The 18,444-nt window shown below is 49.9% G+C and overlaps 8 protein-coding genes across 8 annotated transcripts; 5 read left to right on the top strand and 3 right to left on the bottom strand.

Moving 5' to 3' along the window:
* Positions 1-1,075: 1,075 nt before the first annotated feature.
* Positions 1,076-1,678, top strand: VTN49DRAFT_494 (uncharacterized protein; the record flags this gene model as incomplete). The annotated part of the gene is made up of 4 exons (XM_069412941.1): positions 1,076-1,147; positions 1,267-1,414; positions 1,474-1,562; positions 1,625-1,678. 4 exons carry the CDS (start codon positions 1,076-1,078, stop codon positions 1,676-1,678), a joined length of 363 nt encoding a protein of 120 aa, XP_069271397.1.
* A 761-nt stretch (positions 1,679-2,439) lies between these two features.
* On the top strand, positions 2,440-3,063 carry VTN49DRAFT_495 (uncharacterized protein; the record flags this gene model as incomplete). Its single annotated transcript, XM_069412952.1, has 1 exon — positions 2,440-3,063. One exon carries the CDS (start codon positions 2,440-2,442, stop codon positions 3,061-3,063), a length of 624 nt encoding a protein of 207 aa, XP_069271398.1.
* A 1,679-nt stretch (positions 3,064-4,742) lies between these two features.
* Positions 4,743-5,231, top strand: VTN49DRAFT_496 (uncharacterized protein; the record flags this gene model as incomplete). The annotated part of the gene is made up of 1 exon (XM_069412963.1): positions 4,743-5,231. The coding sequence occupies one exon, from the start codon at positions 4,743-4,745 to the stop codon at positions 5,229-5,231; it is 489 nt and encodes a 162-aa protein (XP_069271399.1).
* A 332-nt stretch (positions 5,232-5,563) lies between these two features.
* Positions 5,564-6,573, bottom strand: VTN49DRAFT_497 (uncharacterized protein; the record flags this gene model as incomplete). The annotated part of the gene is made up of 2 exons (XM_069412974.1): positions 5,564-6,259; positions 6,316-6,573. The coding sequence occupies 2 exons, from the start codon at positions 6,571-6,573 to the stop codon at positions 5,564-5,566; spliced, it is 954 nt and encodes a 317-aa protein (XP_069271400.1).
* A 1,725-nt stretch (positions 6,574-8,298) lies between these two features.
* Positions 8,299-10,219, top strand: VTN49DRAFT_498 (uncharacterized protein; the record flags this gene model as incomplete). Its single annotated transcript, XM_069412985.1, has 5 exons — positions 8,299-8,467; positions 8,533-8,812; positions 8,862-8,878; positions 8,936-9,556; positions 9,612-10,219. The coding sequence occupies 5 exons, from the start codon at positions 8,299-8,301 to the stop codon at positions 10,217-10,219; spliced, it is 1,695 nt and encodes a 564-aa protein (XP_069271401.1).
* A 508-nt stretch (positions 10,220-10,727) lies between these two features.
* VTN49DRAFT_499 (uncharacterized protein) lies at positions 10,728-11,940 on the bottom strand (the record flags this gene model as incomplete). Its single annotated transcript, XM_069412996.1, has 3 exons — positions 10,728-10,840; positions 10,901-11,235; positions 11,291-11,940. The coding sequence occupies 3 exons, from the start codon at positions 11,938-11,940 to the stop codon at positions 10,728-10,730; spliced, it is 1,098 nt and encodes a 365-aa protein (XP_069271402.1).
* Positions 11,941-15,992: 4,052 nt separating this feature from the next.
* On the bottom strand, positions 15,993-16,525 carry VTN49DRAFT_500 (uncharacterized protein; the record flags this gene model as incomplete). Its single annotated transcript, XM_069413009.1, has 3 exons — positions 15,993-16,077; positions 16,175-16,417; positions 16,479-16,525. The coding sequence occupies 3 exons, from the start codon at positions 16,523-16,525 to the stop codon at positions 15,993-15,995; spliced, it is 375 nt and encodes a 124-aa protein (XP_069271403.1).
* A 311-nt stretch (positions 16,526-16,836) lies between these two features.
* On the top strand, positions 16,837-18,410 carry VTN49DRAFT_501 (uncharacterized protein; the record flags this gene model as incomplete). Its single annotated transcript, XM_069413020.1, has 3 exons — positions 16,837-16,917; positions 17,721-18,106; positions 18,239-18,410. 3 exons carry the CDS (start codon positions 16,837-16,839, stop codon positions 18,408-18,410), a joined length of 639 nt encoding a protein of 212 aa, XP_069271404.1.
* Positions 18,411-18,444: the final 34 nt, after the last annotated feature.

Here is an 18,444-nt window from a genome sequence, read left to right on the forward strand (position 1 = left end):
ACAAGGCTTGGGTAATCGAAGTATGTACATTCGGAGTAGAGGTACTCCGTACCTAATAGGAATAAGGTTATGCCCAAAAAACTACTAACCAACTTCAATTCCGTCGATCAAGCGGTGAGACGAATCATTGGATCAAGTTGATTGGATGGTTTTGATCTGGATCAGTCATCGCTCTGAGCACTGACCGGGTGAGCTACGTGCCCCATAGTTTTCCTACATTTTACGGATCATGATAAAGACAGTCGAACAGAGCGATTCGCTCCGATGGCTGGAGCCTAGACTGAAAGCCATTAAGCAGAGAGTGGCCGGATCAGATGATTGTTGAGAGGTTCGATTTTGTGAGACCAGCCCTGGTAGCAGCCATCCATCTAGCTGGCAGCTGCAGCATTTTGAAGCCCTGGTCAGCACACCTAACCTATGATTCATCATCATATACGAGAATCCGATAAATTATGCACAAGTACTCCCGAGGTACCCCGTGAAATGGATTCCTCACTCAGTTGGTGCTCGTAAACTCTATTCAAGCGGATTTATTTTTCAATTGGCGGCAGGTTATTCCTGTTCCTGTCGTTCCTGAATTTGGGCACGCGGAAAGTCTATGTATCTCAAAAGTTGATCCATAGGGATCTATCCGGGGTAAGCTTTGCCGAATCTGACATCTTTGCTTTTTCCTTTCCCTCTTGACATTCCTTTGCTATCCTCACCGCCGTCCGCGCCCTTGCATTCAGAGTTTGTATTTGGTTGAACCTGCATGTGGCTTTCAATAGTACTGCTTCCCGTTGACCATTTTATGCACTCCGCACTCCGGAGCCGATCATGCAGATGAAAATCATTATTTGAAATTAGCAACGGATCATCATTGTAAAAAGTAGGTTAATTGTGCATATAACGAAGCATCTAGTGTCTTCACAGCGAGCCAGCATCAGCAACCATAAGAGAGCTACAATTCACCTGCCCATCTGTCCTCCAAGTATTAATAGGTCGTTGATTCCCTCCTGTATCCTCAAGACTCCAAGCATCAAACTCGCCCTTCGAGCTAGTTACTAGTTAATTTGTGCACTTTTCAACCACAATCATGCGCGCTTCACTGGCTTGCATCATCGCTGCTCTTTGCGCGGCTACTGCCAACCCAGTCCCTGGGGCAAAGGTCAGTCCATCCCTACAACCAATGGTGATGGGTGCCTCGCTTGAATCCTTTAGCGAGCACCAGTCTCCTTACTGATCAGTTCTCCTTCGTGAATGAACAAAGAAACTGACTTGTCGCAGAAGATTGAAAACACTTGCTCCCCTGGTTCCTCTGTCCACTGCTGCGAGACAGTCTCCGATACTTCGGACTCGAATGTTTTGAATATCCTTCAAAAGGCCGGCATTGACAAGAGTGTGGCCGATGCCAAGGGCCAAGTTGGTCTGACTTGTACGTTTTTGTTCAAATAACATGAATTCTCGATATGAATCTGATGCTGATGGGTGTAGGCACTCCTATTACCACTGCCCTTATCAACGCGGCGAATGGCAACACCTGCCAGGGTGCTGTGACCGCCTGCTGTGAGGATGTTGAACAGGTGAGCTCAAGCTCTACGATCCAGTCAGCGTCGCAGTTGGGCTAACAGGGAACCCTTGACAGATCGGTCTTGTGAACGTTAACCTGGGCTGCGCTGTCATCCCGGTTAATGTGTGAACACTTCATCATTCTGTACAAAGATTAAGCATTGGCACTGTACCTAATTATTGAAGGGATCTAGTTATTCCCTTCTATTACATAGTTCAATGCAATGAACCCGGCCTAATTGTACTGCTTCACTGCAAAGATTGAACTGTATGTGGTATTTTGCTCCAGTACCGAGTTTGTAGCTTCGCATGCGCCGTAGTTTGTCTGCCCTATGAGTCCTCTCTACCTACAACAGTGAAGAATAGAAAGGACTAAATTGCTACCAATTCTGTCAAGGAACAGAAGACTGAACATTCGGGCGAGCAAGTTGATTACTTGCATAACCTAATTCTTTTCCGCATCTCTCAATGTAGAAGTCTGGCCCTGAATTCGGCTTGAATCAATATGCCTCTATTCATCCAACTTTAATTACAGCATGCAGCATTTCCCCGACGTGAGCGGAAGAGGTCAATGCACAAGCCCAATGGCAGCAATGAATGATCACGTTTCATTCTTTGGGAGACATTCCTGTTAGTCCTTCATTGTTGGCATTGAACTGGAGTACAAAGGCCCTTGTGCCATCTTTGAGTCAAACAATGAGGATTGGGAGGTCTGCTATTGTAAAATAATGGATCCAGAGTCATGACAATGCCTGATAAACCATGAATTTCGTACTGATTTCCCACATCAAGATTTCGCTGTTCCGTTCATTTCAACTTTCAATCCCGCTGCCTTGCTAGCATATTCCCCAGAGCGATCTGGTCAGTTAAGCCGAGCCGGATAGCATTGCCATGAATAGAGAAGCACAACCGTCCCTCGACGAAACACATCTGATAGAGGACATGATGGGCATGATCATCTTTCTTCGGCGGCGACTCGACAATCTCGAGACCATGATTGATCATCTCAAGGACACGCAAGTTGCGACTGACAGACGTCTTAATCTGCTTGAAAGTGTTCTGTTTCGTACTGATCTCAGTATCAGTGGCGGCGTCAATGTCATGCGTCTCAATGACAGCAAGACAAAACTGAACCTGCGTTCAGAGAAGCCGACATCAAAAAATAGGAAAGAAGTACGGTTCATTCTCGGTAACCAATCTCTTGATGATGATGAAGAACTTTTCGGCTACAAGGACGCAGACGTGTTACGTGACAGCATATTGTTGAGAAATACTCCGCCAAATACTTGGGAGTTTATGATATTGGAAGACGAATTCCGTGATTTGTACGGTGTCGAGTTCGACAGAATCGGGCCGTACATTGAGGAGGCACCCCCTGAAGTAATTCGTGCGCTGGACGCCCGAGCGGCTGCCACTATTGCTGGAATCAATGCAACGGACAGCTCTTCAGAGGATGTTTTGGCATTGAATACATGGCTCAATTCCTTGCCCATTGAGGGTTGGTATAGTAATTAAGCTTTAATGTTCGCATTGTTCAGCAATCAGAGATGTGATTCTCCCGGCTGTGCATAATTATGTTCATAACTGCATTCTACAATCCTCTAACTACTTTCGCTATGGATTTCAGTTCCGACCCACTTACACCATACCAGTGGAAAGGGGCTTGGAGTTGACGCGTGCGGGTCACGCTGATGATGTTCATACCACAGTGTGAGCAGGAAGCAACCTTAATGCTTCAAGTTGAAACAGAATCACCGTCACGGCAAGCCAGTGGATCGCGGCGACATCACTGGGACCCTGCGACGTATCTGGCAATTTGATGACATCATCCGATCAAAGTCGAATGATTCAACCTCAACGCTTGAGATGATCACCGACACTCAACGGGCCATTTCAGGATGCTTTGATCGCTGGGGGCGTTATGAGCTGTCAAGCTGGTTGAAGGGTTAACCCCATGAGTCGCCGGCCAATGGCAAGTGGGAGAGCAACCACGGGAATAAAGTCGGTAAGTTCTATACTCCAGTATTAACTTATATAGTAGTTGATACGGTGTAATTCTCGAGGGTTTGATTGCCGAGCCACGCGCTCATCGACCTGGCTGCCATTCTCCAAAAAAAAAAAAAAAAAAAAAAAAAAAAATTACGGAAGCAAATACTTCCTATGGAGTAGCTGGGGCATGTGTGCTGATCAGGATCAGCGTCCTCGTACTCGTAGGGTAGCACCGCCCTACGTGTGGGAATAGCGGTCTTTGCAACCATCTGCACGGGGTCCATACTCCATCCATGATGCTGGTGACCTTGACATGCGACTCATGACCGTTTCCTGTCAATGCCGTCGGCGTTTTCTTCCGCATGGCTGCAATCTGCACAGCATGCGCTGCCGAAATTCCCCCCAAGCAGAGAGTTCAATTCCCCTCAAGGCTGGTTGGCTAAAGATTAAGATCACGTGCACGCTAGCTGTTCAGGGCTTAGATTGTGCGTCGGTTCGTATCAGATCGCAGCAAATGCAGATTGCAGACCCAGCCGCAGCGGCCCGTTGTCAAAGTGGGCAGTGGCCGTCAAGCACGGGCTTTTGACGCGCCACGTACTCGTAATCGTATGCTGGCGCGTCAAGAACAGCATATCACATGGTTTACGGCTCGCACATCAACTGAATCTGTCGCATTGATGGTACTTGTACACTCGTTCGACACAAAGGAGCACAGGGAGACGGGTCACGGGACTCACAGTCGGTATGGTTCCTGGTACGGTGCTCGTATGAAATTTTCGAAAATGCAAATTTTCCTCCGGCAGATTGAGTGATCCTGGCGGTCTAGCCAGTCAGCTTCTGATTTCTAAGTTTAGCAGATGCAAGGGAGGCCCACTATTGGGTCGCTTGAGATTTTTGTGGGGAAAGCATCTCCACCGGAAATTTCCAGTAACGTCAGCTGAAGCATCGAGACGGTTCTCGATTGGTCAGGTCTTTGAGGTCCAACACTCTGCTGGTAACCCAAAGAGCAGCTCAGCCTTTCAGCCAAGCTGTGCTGCATATTGATTGAGCTTTTCCTCCTGAGCATAAAATCTTCTTCCACGGTTCGCTCTCACGCTCGTTCATCAGCGACTCTCTTTCAATTCCAGCAGACCCGTCACCTGGTACCAACTCAGGTCGCCACTCTTCTTCCCAAGTCACGAACTATATCAGATCTTTAAGTCACCATGTCTGTCACGACCACCGCTGCCAACCCGACCAGCACTTGCACCACCTCTGACTGGACGATTCCAGTCAGGGATGCGGCCTGCGCTGCCCACCTGACTCGCGATAACGTTGCCGATGCCTTCGACGAGTGCTGCGGTGATGCCTCCATTGAGCGATACAACGACGACTGCAGCGTCTACTGCTTGGCTCAGGGGCAAACGATTGGAAGCCTGGTGGACTGCTTGGTTGAGAACGGCATCCCCCACGGCCAGGTCTTCTGCAACAACGGCACCAATGCCACGGCCACATCGAAGCCGACTGCCTCTAAGACCGACTCCGAGGATTCTGCCGAGAGCACCTCGGATGCTGATTCCGACGACAATGATGATGATGATGATGATTCCTCGGGCGGCGACGAGGACGTTGCCGGCCGCACTGTCGTGACGGCTTCTGGCCTGGGCCTGGTCGCCCTCATGTTTTGCACCGTGATTCTGGGCACTTTCGCTTAAACGCCAATGTTTTTTTTCCGACTCGAATTGCTGAAAGATGCGGAGAGCCGAATCACGAAGCGCGCCGTCGCGCGGAACACTCCAGTTTCTCGCCCGTCGGTTTCCGACGGATTATCATTTTACTTCGACAACGTGGAAGGGGAGCGGTTGGCGTCGATGGTGAAATTTGATGTATTGTATATTAGTTCTACCTGTTCGCCTTCGTTTCGATGGCTCCTTTAATGTAAATTTTTGCATATATGCATGCGACATTACGTTCTACTGAAATATTTCGGTATCTTTTTTCCAAAGTTACTATTATAAGTTACCTTAAACTTTTCAGTTAATTATGATTACTGGTTAGATGCCGCTTTTCTTGTAGTGGTTTCGAAATCCTCTGGCTCTCGGCCCAATAGCTCGCCCAGCGTCGGTGTTACTACGGCAGTCTCTCCCTCTTCGATGGCCTTCCACGCGGTGGCCCAGTCCCTCGAAATGTCCTTTCCGTGATATGTCAAGCGTTCTCGAATCCGTGGATGCTGTGTCGCATACTCCTCCACGGACACCTTCTTGATCCGCAAGCCTTCACGACCATAGTATCGACCCAAAATGTCTACAGTCTCCTGAAGCGTGTAGATCTTCGGTCCGGTCAGGAGCAATGTACGATTCTGATATGGGAAGCCCAACGGATTGCGGGCGTATTGGGCGATCAAGTTCGCTGTCGCTTCGCCGAGTTCGTCGCGTTTCGCCCATGAAATACCGGGTGCGGAGCCATCGTGCGGGATCAGAATCTCGTTGTAGTCGCTGCTGCGCGGGTCAAAGAACGCGGTGTAGATCGGGTAACTCTCGCTGTACAATCCCTCCCGGATAATCGTGTACGTGAAATCCTTTCTCGAGTTCGCTATCTCCTCCAAATAGGCCTCGGTTGCGAGATGGGCACGCATAACCAGTGCGGATGTCTTCTTGGTAAGGTTTCCGGCAAAAGCAAGGGAGGAGTAGAAGATGTGCTTCACGCCATTGCGCACGGCCTCATCAATGGCCCGTTTGTGCACCTATAATCCCTATAAGCGTCATCATGACCAGGTTGTATGAGAAAGGGTGCACATACAGTAATGCGATGCTCATCCTCGCAACTAGCATACGAAATCAAGAACAATGCGCCGATACCCTCAAACACCTGGGTCAACGTCGTTGGGTCATCGTAATCCGCTCGGCGAACCGTCGCTCCCAGCCGACTCTGCTCAGCAAGTTTATCCGGATATCGAGCGATCAGGACGAGGTTTGCGGCGGGGATTTGCGGCGTGAGATGCCGGATGACGCTGGAGCCGAGGCCGCCCGAAGCTGGGAAAATGCCGATTTTGGACATTTTCACAAGATTTGATATCGACGGAGTACAGGCGATTAGAAAGGGAGACGACTGTCCGAGATGGTCCAGATCACCGTTGAGGTTCGCACGGTACTTCTATTGAGAGTACTGCCGACCTCTTGGGCCGATTATTAATAATACAGGACTCCATCTGTCGCCATGAACCATCGTGAGCTCAAACCTATGACGTAGCGTGTGGTGTATTTTGGTCCACCTAAACGACATCTTTGATGGCAGCGGAGCAGTGAAATACCTCCCGTCCTTAGTAAGGCTGGCAGGAGTTATAGCTACTCTTGAATTTTTGAATTTTTCCCGTCAAAACTTGAGTACGGATTCCCCAAGGCCGAAACAACCTCGGCGTTCTTGTGGGTGATAGGGTGAGTTATCACGCACATGATCATCAAGCCGATTCAAGCGTACTATCTTCCCCTCCATTTACCCGAAATGATATCCATGCTAGTGACCGCAGAAAATACTACCCATAATCTACGACGATTTCGACTCCGACTGAAGTTTACTGCTATGGCTGCGTGATTGACCACGCAGAAGCAGGATAGCAGCTCCTGGCTGATCGCAATCAAACTTAACCTTCTAGAAAATCCTGGCGAAACATGAATTAACGTACGGAGTATAAATAATTAAGCTTATTGTCAACACTTGAGGGTGGCTGATGAGCATGTGGCATGACCGCGACGCCGAATTCTATACCTCGCGAGTTTTGGAGAAGAGACCGTGGCGGCCAGGGAATCCCTGTCCAGGAGTCAGATACGTTCCATTAAGTTATTCGTCATCCCTGTCTCCGTTTGTCTCGATATGAGCGTGTGTTCTAGAAAAATGTTCTAGAAAACCTTACGGATCTGAGACGGGAAACGATCGCCTTTCCCTTAGGTACCCCCTAACATCTGTGGTATCTGACCACTTTGGGTTAATGAATTCATTTCCCTTGCATGATCGAGATGAGCATACAATTCCAAATTGATAAGTAGCTGAAGTAGATTCCCAGTTCGTTCTCGCGAGGTGCCTGGTGCTGCATCAGGCTTCAGCTTCGCCTCCAGAGTTCAGGCCCTCCAAATCTTACAAAGTTTTCGCTTTTGGCATAGAAACGTCGCCCACAAAATAGCCAATCAATTAAGTGCATATCTACGAGCTTAATAGTGAAAACCTAAAACGGATAAGGGTTCAATTCTACGGCCAACCGAAAACCCTGCTTATTCGCTGAATTGGCCCCAGAAGCCGAGCTCCCGAAGAAGCAAGCATTTTAGGGTAAATTTAAACCCTTGAACCTCCGTCGTCAAATCACCAATCCTGAGCCGCTTCTCCGCAATCGATGTTTTTAGCCGGAGCTTGGGGGGATTTTAGCCTGAATCTAGCTCCGTATGGAGCCCCGTAATAACCCCATACGCCAAGTGAGCATAAGGAACAAGGGTGGAATTAGTCGATATTTTGCCATTATGTTTCGGGGCGGGCAAGTCGGGTGAGATTTCGTCTCTGGAGCCCTTGACGCTTGGGAGATTTGGCTATGAAGTTTTGGCTATTGCGCGGCAATGTTGTATCCGAATACGCATAAAGTAGGACCACCTACCTAGTCACCTTAGTGTACCTATATAAACCCTTTCCCTGTGTGGTACAGCAAAAAGCTGCTTTGGCTTCTCTTCCAGCTTGAGCAGCTCTCCTCTCCAACACCGTCCTAGGGCATACCAAAGGGTACACAGGGCTTGTACCATCATGGCGCCAATCGCTCCTGCCAGCGAAGATGCCGCGCTCAAGCGGCGGATGGCCGTCGCTGGTGTGACCGGTCCCCGGGCTTTCTTCCAGAACTTGCATGTCGTCGGTATCGCGACGTTTGCTTGCCTGGGTGGTCTATTGTACGGTTACAACCAGGGTGTCTTCTCAGGTAAACTCTCTCCTAGTGCCCATAAAAGTACCTAGCGGACATGACGCATGCCTAACCACGACCAGGTATCTTGACAATGAATGCATTTGGACGGCATATGGGCGAATATGTCGAGAACCCAACGAAAAAAGGCTGGCTCACTGCGATTCTCGAGCTCGGCGCGTGGTTGGGAACTCTCTACTCTGGTTTCCTGGCAGAGGTGTTGAGCCGTAAATATGCGATTCTCGTCAACACGGCCATTTTCATGCTCGGCGTTGTCATCCAATGCACTGCGATTTCCTCGCCTGGATATCGATCGATTCTTGCTGGCCGGTTTATCACCGGTATGGGTGTTGGTTCACTATCGTAAGTTCCTATTTATTTTGATTAGTGAGATCAAGCTAACAGGTACAAGGATGATTGTGCCAATGTGTATGTGCTCTCTCGGGAATCATAGTCCTGAGTATTGCAACTGACAGATGTTTGTAGATAACGCCGAGTGCTCTCCGCCGGAAATTCGAGGCATGCTGGTTGGTATCCAGCAATTCTCGATCGAGTTTGGAATCATGATTTCCTTCTGGATCGACTACGGCACCAACTACATCGGCGGCACTGGAGACACCCAGAGCGAGGCCGCCTGGCTGGTCCCGCTGTGCCTGCAGTTGGCGCCGGCGATCATTCTGTTCGTCGGTATGCTTTTCATGCCGTACTCGCCGCGTTGGCTTGTCCACCACGGCCGCGAGGAGGAGGCGCGCCGCGTCATTGCCAAACTGCGTGGCAAGGGCGCTTCTCTTGATGACGAGGCCGTCGAATTGGAGTTCCTCGAGATCAAGGCCCAGTCGATGTTCGAGAAGAGGTCTGTGCAGGCCAATTTCCCGCACCTTGCCGAACAGAACTGGTGGAACACGCTCAAGCTCCAGTTCGTGGCCATTGGTTCCCTCTTCCGGAGCATGCCCATGTTCCGTCGGGTCATTGTGGCCACCGTCACCATGTTTTTCCAGCAATGGACTGGTATCAACGCGGTGCTGTACTATGCGCCGACTATCTTCTCCGAGCTCGGCATGGATAGCAACACCACCTCGCTGTTGGCTACGGGTGTCGTCGGAATTGGTAAGTGCCGTCAACCCCGGGTCATAATACAGACACGGTTTCTGACCGAAATCAGTCATGCTTGTCACTACCATTCCTATGATTCTCTACGTCGACAAGATTGGACGCAAGATCGTCCTGGTCACCGGTGCCATCGCAATGGGCGCTTGCCACATCATCATCGCGGTCATCTTCGCTAAGAACCGGGATCAGTGGCCCACTCACCGCGACGCCGGCTGGGCGGCCATCGTCTTCGTCTGGCTGTTCGCCGGTAACTTTGGCTGGTCGTGGGGTCCTTGCGCATGGATCATTGTTGCCGAGGTGTGGCCGTTGTCTGCTCGTCCCTATGGTATCGCCCTGGGTGCCAGCTCCAACTGGATGAACAACTTCATCGTCGGCCAAGTCACCCCGGACATGATCTCCGGAATGAGCTACGGAACATTCATTTTCTTCGGCTTGCTCACGTTGCTCGGTGCCGGGTTCATCTGGTTCTTCGTGCCCGAGACCAAGCAGCTGACGCTGGAGGAAATGGATGTCATCTTCGGCTCGGCTGGTGTGGCGTCGGCGGAGAAGGAGCGCATGCACCAGATCCATGAGGAGTTGGGTCTGGTCAGCAGGGAAGAATCTAAGGGGAACGGTAACGGTGTGAAGGAGGGGGAGCCGGCGCCCGAAAATGCGTCATGACCAACCTGTAAATGATTTGGCGACATAGTTTCCGATGATACCTTCTCTGTTCTGAACTCGATACTCCTGAGTATTGATACCATGGTTGTATGAATGCAAGTACTGTGTAATAAGCAGATCATGTTAATACTACAATCCCAGTAACTTCATTCTGTCATGGCGAGGGAACGTGAGATTACATCCATGCTTGAGAGTTGACATGAATAGTAAGTACAGCATATCAAATAGAGTAAAAGTCCTTGTAGAAGGCGAAACTGGAGCCGCGAAATGAACGTGCTACGAGGTAATGCTACAAAGCTTCCATCGACTATGAAGTGATGAACGCGCTGGCAATCTCAATCATTAATCACTAGTAGCCGTAGTTTAAACCCATAAAAAACAAACCAGTGTACCAGTCTCTATCGCAGTCTATCCGAGAACGCATCCAGTCTAAAATCTCGAAACGCCGTGAAACACAAGCCCACCATGACCAGGTTTTGAGTTTGGTAAAGGAAAAAGGAAAAAAAAATTAGTTTTTGTCAGTCGGAACCGGAATCGGCTTCTCGCCCAGAGCGCAAAGACGGAAGATGTGTCGAGGCTTTGCGCCGCGTTCCTCGTCAAAGTAATCCACGACAGCGGTATCTGGTCGTCCATGTTAGTATGACCGGGATAATGTATGGCAGACATGTAGAGGATACTCACGGATGGTGGAACGATTGTCGAACATGACAATGGTCCGTGGCTGCCATCGGACACGGGCCTGGAAGTCATGTCCGGTAATGATGTGCTGGAGCAAGAAATCAAGAAGGTTCCGGAATTCGGGTTCCTTCAGTCCCTGAATCTTGGTGATGAACTCGCCGTTGATGAACAGGCACTTTTCTCCAGTGACGGGATGCACGCGGACCAGAGGATGCACGGTGTCGACAGGATCCTTGCGCACCAAGCCACCGGTGAGGCGGGCATGGTTGATCATCTTGGCCGACGAGTGGACCGCCTTCAGCTTGTCAATGAACTCCCGGAAGGTAGGGGAGAGGCGTCTAGGGGTGGTCAGTCTCGATAAGGGAAACTCGGATGATGGGACAATGAACTTACTTGTAGGCCACATCAGTCGCAGCAAAGACAGTATCACCACCGACGTCGGGTCCCTCCAGAAGACCCAGCATGACATAGCTCGGGGGCTGGATCTCGTAGCTGACATCCTGATGCCACAGGGTGGTGGTGGTGCGTTGCTCCAGAAAACGGGTGATTTCATCAATGTTGCCGTCCCGGTGGATGATGTGGAATCCGGGGTAACCCCTGACGGTCCCGGAAATCGGCTGGTAGTTCGGCTTGCCGAAATAGCGCATGAACTTGGACTGGGCCTCGGGACCCGCGTCGATCAAGTCTTGGTCCGGGAAGGCGACGACCTTGCGCTCGGAAACGAGCAGGGCAAGCTCATCCTTGGCCGCATCGGACAGCTGGCTCAATTGAACGCCTTCGACAATGCTGCCAATGTACGGCTGGATGTGGCTCACTTTGGTTCCCGGGCCCAGCAAATTGGGCTTTGATTTGTCCTTGACACGCAGGGCGGGGTCCTGGTATTCGAAGGGCGGCAATGGGTCGAACCAGATCTTGTCCCAGGTGGGCAAGTATTGAGGATACCTAGTGTGTGTCACGGACTCGCCAGAGACCGTGACGTAAGGAATGTTGATATCGTAGCTAATTGGCTTTTCTTCTTTGGTGAGGGTCGCCGTCTGGGACATTTTGGCGGTGATGAAGCGAGGGTCCTAAGGATCCGAATGGCCTGTCGAGAGCACAGAGCTTCGGTAGGGTAGAGGGGGGGGGGGCCCAAAAGAAACTCGCGAGTTTGCCGCGAAAAAAAAAAAGAGAACAACAGGTTTGGAATTTCTGCAAAGCGGCCGGCATATAAACCCCTTCGGGGGCCGCCCATCGATAGACTTTTAGTAGGAAACTTCCACCTCGATTAAAGTGAATCACTTCATTATCTTGCAAAGTAACTCGGTCCAATGCAGCAAATCATGTCTCGTCTTTGTTGCGAGCTGTGAATGGCATCACCCACGTCTTGGGACTTTCTTTTTTTCTTTCAGGATGGTTCCGGCAATGAATCCATCATCTAACAGAAACTAGCAAATGGCTATCACCTGTGGACATGATGGCTCCAGGGGTACTTTTTGGCTGAAAGAGCGGTCAGAGACACGGCATCGGCCGGACGGACGATCAAGGTTCATCAAGCGATGCCCGTCGTGGCAGTTGGGAAGGGCATCCGAGCTGCCATGATATGCCAGAATAGGGAGGGGAGGGTGCCGATGGGTGGGTAAGCCGGATCAAGATTCTTCACAAAGGACACCACCATCTCTGCCGGATATGACACCACACCGGCCGTCGGCATTGGCCCACTGCAAATCAGGACAGGCGATATCAAACAGGGGGGCTACAACTCAACAAGTGCGGGAAGGGAGTGGAGGCTCGGTGACTTTCGGCGCTCAAGGCACAATTCCTTGAGGAACCATGACCAGGGAGCATGGGCTCGATGCTGGGTATTATTGGCTGTTGTGGATTGCTTCATGCAATTCATTGTCAATTGGTGAGATCCCTGCTTGGCTCTAGCCATGCTTAGCCGGCTTGGGGTTTTCCGTCAAACTTCGGGTCCGAAGACGTTCTTCCGGCGGCCGTTATCTCAGGCTTTTCCGTGCGTTGTTTCAGCATCCTGAGTAACATCCCACGTGTGTTCCTTTAGTGGGTCCGACAACGAAGCTCGAAATTCTCTCCAGTACGAAGGGGGCCATCAAACACTGCTCGATCGCAAAGGATGTCACCATCCGGGAACCTGGTGTATCGAATCACCATCCAAGCCAACAGAAAAGGTGGGCAAGCATCGTAATTCGACGTGGGAAATTGCAGGTTCTCGTTGGGATGATCCAACAGCCGGGAAAAGACCGGGATTGGAAGGGCATGACCATTGCGACATGCCTATGAGCCTACGCGCAGTACGAGACCCGGAGATCAAAATTAACCTTTTACCCTGCAAGGCCTGGCGCCGTGCCGTCCATCAATCAAGCATTGTAACTACGACAAAATAGCTACCTTAGCACCTGTCCGGCACAGCGTCTTTGACGATTACCAAGGATTTTGAATCCGACGACATGTGCAGAAAATTACCTACATACCGATACCATACTGCATGAGGGTGCATGCAGAATGCATGAAAGATTTTCTAGAAAAATCCGGTTGATGAAGAAATGTTCGTATCGGGGACGCCGCGACCTTGGCGTTGTTGCATATCAGTGGTTCTTTTTTTTTTTTTTTTTTTTTTTCCAATCTGGGTCGGTCGGTCCCGCCCGCAACGGCGCGGCCCCAGGCAAAAAGTTTTCCAGGGTCAATAATCAATATCTGGACGGAATACTCCGCACGGTATTTTGGAGCGGCTCACGACTGAGTGCGACGGATGTTAATTGCGTTGATATGGGATAGTGATTCATTCTCTTTGCGACAGAAAAATATAATCGTCAAGTCCGGGAGAGACCGACTGGAGAAATGGGAGGATCTGAGGAGGGAACGACATCATTCATCCTCTCGGGGATTCCGCTAATCCCACTGTCCCACATGTCTGAGTTTGCGCTAGGTTGAGTTAGCTCAACAGCCTCAGCGGACTGCCGGCTTTTCGTATTGATGGCATGCCGGATCGTGCTCAACCACCACAAGGTTTTTCTATATACGATCATGACTAATTAACTTCTCAGGCAAAACAGTGTAATACGACAACCACAAATGAACTATCCGTCGGCATCCCATTCAATCAGCCTAATGTTATGGACGGTAATCAGAAAGGACGGTCCATGATGATCGCTGCTGAATTCTCGAAAATTTCCTGCCAGGCTAACTCCTCCAGACGGAGAAGTCCTACCGAGTAAGCAGTTTCTCCGTCCCTGCAAAATCCCGAAATTGCACAGATCGTTGCCAAAATTTGCGATATCTTCTCATTTTACCAGGCGACAATGTCCCATTTCAGCCAATGACAGCCGAGGATGTGTGTTAGTAATCACGATTAGGTTAGACCCATCTAAAATTGCAATGGATGCCCTCGAACCTGGCAATTCTTGGCGAAATTGATAGCATCCTGAAACTCCGATAGAACTCCAAAACCTTCGGGGTACTGGAGGAGGATGCTCTGGACAACAAAGGGAAACTCATGTCGAAACGATTCCGCCAGGCCCGCTGTTCTCCGTCAAACTCAATCTCTGGCTCTATGCAAATTGAACTTCGGTTAACTTCACTCTTCTGCAGCCGTGTTGAAAGCTGAGGGCGTGCAAAATTTTGTGTGCAAGGAGCTGAATGTGGATAAAGTTACTTTACTAGGCTAGGTTACTGGTCGGCTTATCAGATCTTCATCCTCATCAGGAACCACCATAATCGCCGGATGCATGAAGATTTGATTCTTCGTACAACTCTATCGGAAGGGATGGAATCGAGGAAGCTGAAGGGGTTTCTCGGTAGGCTTTGACGGTAATGTCGATGATTGGCCGTTCTCGGATAGACCACAAATTGCGTCTGCTTTGGTGCTGGAAGTGCCGGAAGGCTGGATTTCGAGAAAGCGAAGTGCCGAATCGGTATGAATATGAACATGCACGGCGACATCTCCGGCTTCAATTGATACTGCGATATACGATGATATAGAGTATACGGTCAGTCATCGATATCTTAGTTGCATCCGAGAAGTGTTATCGATAAACGGCCGAAGAAATCTATTGCAGGGCCTTGTATCTTTCGTGGCTATTATCATTGTCATGAACTCAATACAGGGTCAATTTGATAAGTGATCGTGCTTGTTTTATCGGCAGATGATAGCTGAATAAATGGTGGCTTGATGATCCTCCTAGATGGCTCGCTTAACAGAGCTTGCATGGATACGGAAAATGACGGCGTCGCACGCAAGAGCGGCATGAAATTGAAGACCAAATTCGCTTTTTGGACCCCATCCGCAATATGCTCGCGCAAATTACCGAAGTGAGGCAACCAAACGTTGCAAGTACTGTTAATTGTTGACATCTCGACTCAATATTCGAGCTCGGCGTATACATCTGTAGTTCTGTAGCACTGCGGTCCCTGGGGTGCCGAACTGCATCGGTAGTGCATCCTTGGATTTCCGGTGTGGGATCATGCCATGATTCTAGAACTGCCATGATTAGTATTACGGCGCTCTGCAAGCGATCATTTCGGGTCATCAATATTGCGACGGGTTATTATCCGATCGATCCATCACCTTGACTCGGCCGATGGGTGATGTGCATACTCATTTCATCGACGTAAGGCATCCCCGAACTTTTCCAGATCTGTGACGTGGTCCTCGGTACTACTCATGCAGGGTTTGTGCACGATCCTAGTCGGTACATATTCGAAAGATGAGTCTGGGCTTTGACATCCTCCTCCCCCTGGATTGTTCGATTGTTCTCGACTGTGCTGTTTTCCGTTTTACAAATGGCTCATGTCGTGGAATATGATGAGGGCCGCGAGGATGCGATGACGTTACCCCGGAAAATCGGAATCCGCTAGCCTACAGGATCAGCCTGCCTCCCTGCAGGGTTCGGCTTGCAGACAAGGTAGTAGTAGCTAGTAGCTACCTAGATGGTGGCTTGTCCTACAATATGACATTACGGTATATTGCAGATGAAACCCCATTGAGACATTGACAAATGCTTGTTGTAGATTCCCGAACCCCGTATATATACAATCTTGATCCATGTTACGATCTAATATATACTCCTGAAAGCAAGGGACATATATTCTAGAACTGTTTTTAATCGGAGCTCTCGCCCAGCTCCTCCAACTTCCTTGCCGCCTGCTGCCGGCCCATCTCGGTGTTGCTCTTATTGTGCGTAGCCCTAGATTTTCAGAGCAAGATTAGCCATCTGCCAGTCCGACAAGGCCCCCTCCTGGCCGGTATTGACCGTCAGCGGCCATGGATTCAAGGATACGTACGCCTTCAACCCTCGAACCACATTAGTCCGGTTGCGTTCTCCGCCGCGACTGCTGGGAACAGGCTCGGAGCCGTATTTCCCGAACGACCGACCACCACCATCGCCGCCGCCTTCACTCTCTTCACTGGAGGCGCTACCTCGGCGAGAAGGGGTCTCGTAGGGATTCTGCTCGCCGTAGGTTTCCTGCAGTACGCGGGCGGCATTTTCTTTGGCTGTCTTACTCACGTTGGGGTTGTGGAGGGTTCTAGGCTTTTTGTCAGCAATTTCGAACTTTTCAAATTCATTCGTTGCAAGGGTGGATGTACGCTTTGTAACCCCGTTCCTGGTTCGGACCTGGCTCACCACGAGGCATCTTCGTTGACTTGGATTCTCGCTTACTCAAGTGAAATGATATCGATGTCGAATACTTTCTGTTCCGTGATAACGTTGGACAGTTGGCGAGACCGAATGTCGAGACATTCCTTAAATAACTGACATCAACTAAAGTACACAAGCAGTGACGTTTCGTGATGTTATCGTGGCAAGGCTTTCACTGTCGGGACTCAAGCCCGCTAAATAGAAATGGCTTATAGTTTGTAGATTTTACGGAAGAGGCAAAGAAGGTGTTGCGATTGATGTTTTTTTTTTTTTTTTCGTTCGTATATGGCAGAATTGGACATTGAAATGAGACCTGAGACCCATGGTATGAATCTTAAAGCCGCTACGAGCACTGGTCATAGATGGATAAATGGCAAGAGTGGCAAGGTGAATACTACTTGTTAGTTGACGCGGCAAACTGTCACGTCTGATTCCATGGGAGTTGAAGTTTGTGGCGGGGATTGAAGTGAATGCCGTGAGTTAGGGTTTTGTCTCGAGTGTCAGCGACGGTGCTGTGTACTTCATGTCGACATCGATTGCTCAACTTATGAAAGCTCTGCCCATTGAACATTGATTTATCATATCTCATTGACCGGGAAAGGCGACTCAGCTAGTTGCAGTGCAAGATCCGTTTAGTACTAATAGCATATTATCGAGAGTATGCGAATCTAGTACTGCTACAAAGTCCTGTGGAATCGTCTTCTTGTCCAAAGGAAATGGAGACAAACGCCGATCTTGCAAGCTGGAGACGGCCATGAAATTGAACGAACGCTCAGTGTCATGGCCGCATCTGAACATGTGAATCCCTGCGGAATTGTTTTGCGGCTTCGAACCATTTCGGCTGGCAGGGCTGTAAAGTAACATATAGTCTCGAGTACTTACTAACTAGTCGGAACTTCGTTCAGTGAGCCTACTGCAATAGCTCTTGTCTAGAGACAACCGCTGTAAGTTTGAGAAAACGGTAGGATAAACAGATCTCGCTGGTCGTCTCCGATGGCCTGGCTGTGCGGCCCCCAAATTACGCAAAAAAGCGCCAAGTTTGGCAGATTTCCTTCATCACGTGATTTAGCAACCTCGCACTGTGATTGGTCCAGACAGCATAGGGGGGTGTCTCATTTCATCATAACCCCTGAACGTCAACTGTTTCGATTGTCAACATCATCGTCGCTCGTTTAATCTTGAACGCGGAGTTGAGTCGAGAGCAGTACGGACAAAAAGAGAGGAGGAAGACAGAATACAAAATAACAAAAATGTATCTCTTCCGGTCGGTTCCTCTTGCACTCCTTGCCCTGGCGAGCTCGGTTCTCGCCCGACCGTTCGTCCGCCTCCCGGATGACCCGAATGAACTGAAAGCTCTGGAAGAACAAGTCCAGAGATGGCGCGAGACGCACGCCCGCCGTGACGCGAAGGCGGAGCCTGCTGCTTTCAACAAGATCCCCGATGATACGACGGAGCTGGATGCGCAGTTGGAGCAATGGAAGGCCACCCACGCGAAGCGTTTCAGCGTGATCCCCGACGACACGAGCGAGCTGGACGCTGCCCTTGAGAAGTGGAAGTTGGCTCATCCGGATGCGGAGTAAATTGCACTCGTTCCTGCATGTTCATATGGGGGCCCCTCTCTGAGTGCAGGTATGTGTTTACTTTTTTTCCCTTGTCGGCCTTGGCGCTTGCAATAGGGTTTAAGAGACTGAAAGTTTCGTCTATTTAGGGGGTCGCTCTGGACACCTCTGGCAAGCTACGAACTCGTGTCAGCCTTTTTGGGAACTTGGGAATTTCCTACGGTTGCGCGATCCCTTTGTTTTCCTTTTCGTTGTATAATTTCCCGGCACCGACGCGCGATTTCCTTTGTATTCAGCCATTATGTACTGCACTGTCCATAGGAATGCCTCATATCATTTGAGAGCTTCATCGGCA

The sequence above is a fragment of the Thermomyces lanuginosus genome, assembly GCF_041956635.1.
Source record: "Thermomyces lanuginosus strain ATCC 200065 unplaced genomic scaffold VTN49scaffold_16, whole genome shotgun sequence".
NCBI lineage: Eukaryota > Fungi > Ascomycota > Eurotiomycetes > Eurotiales > Trichocomaceae > Thermomyces > Thermomyces lanuginosus.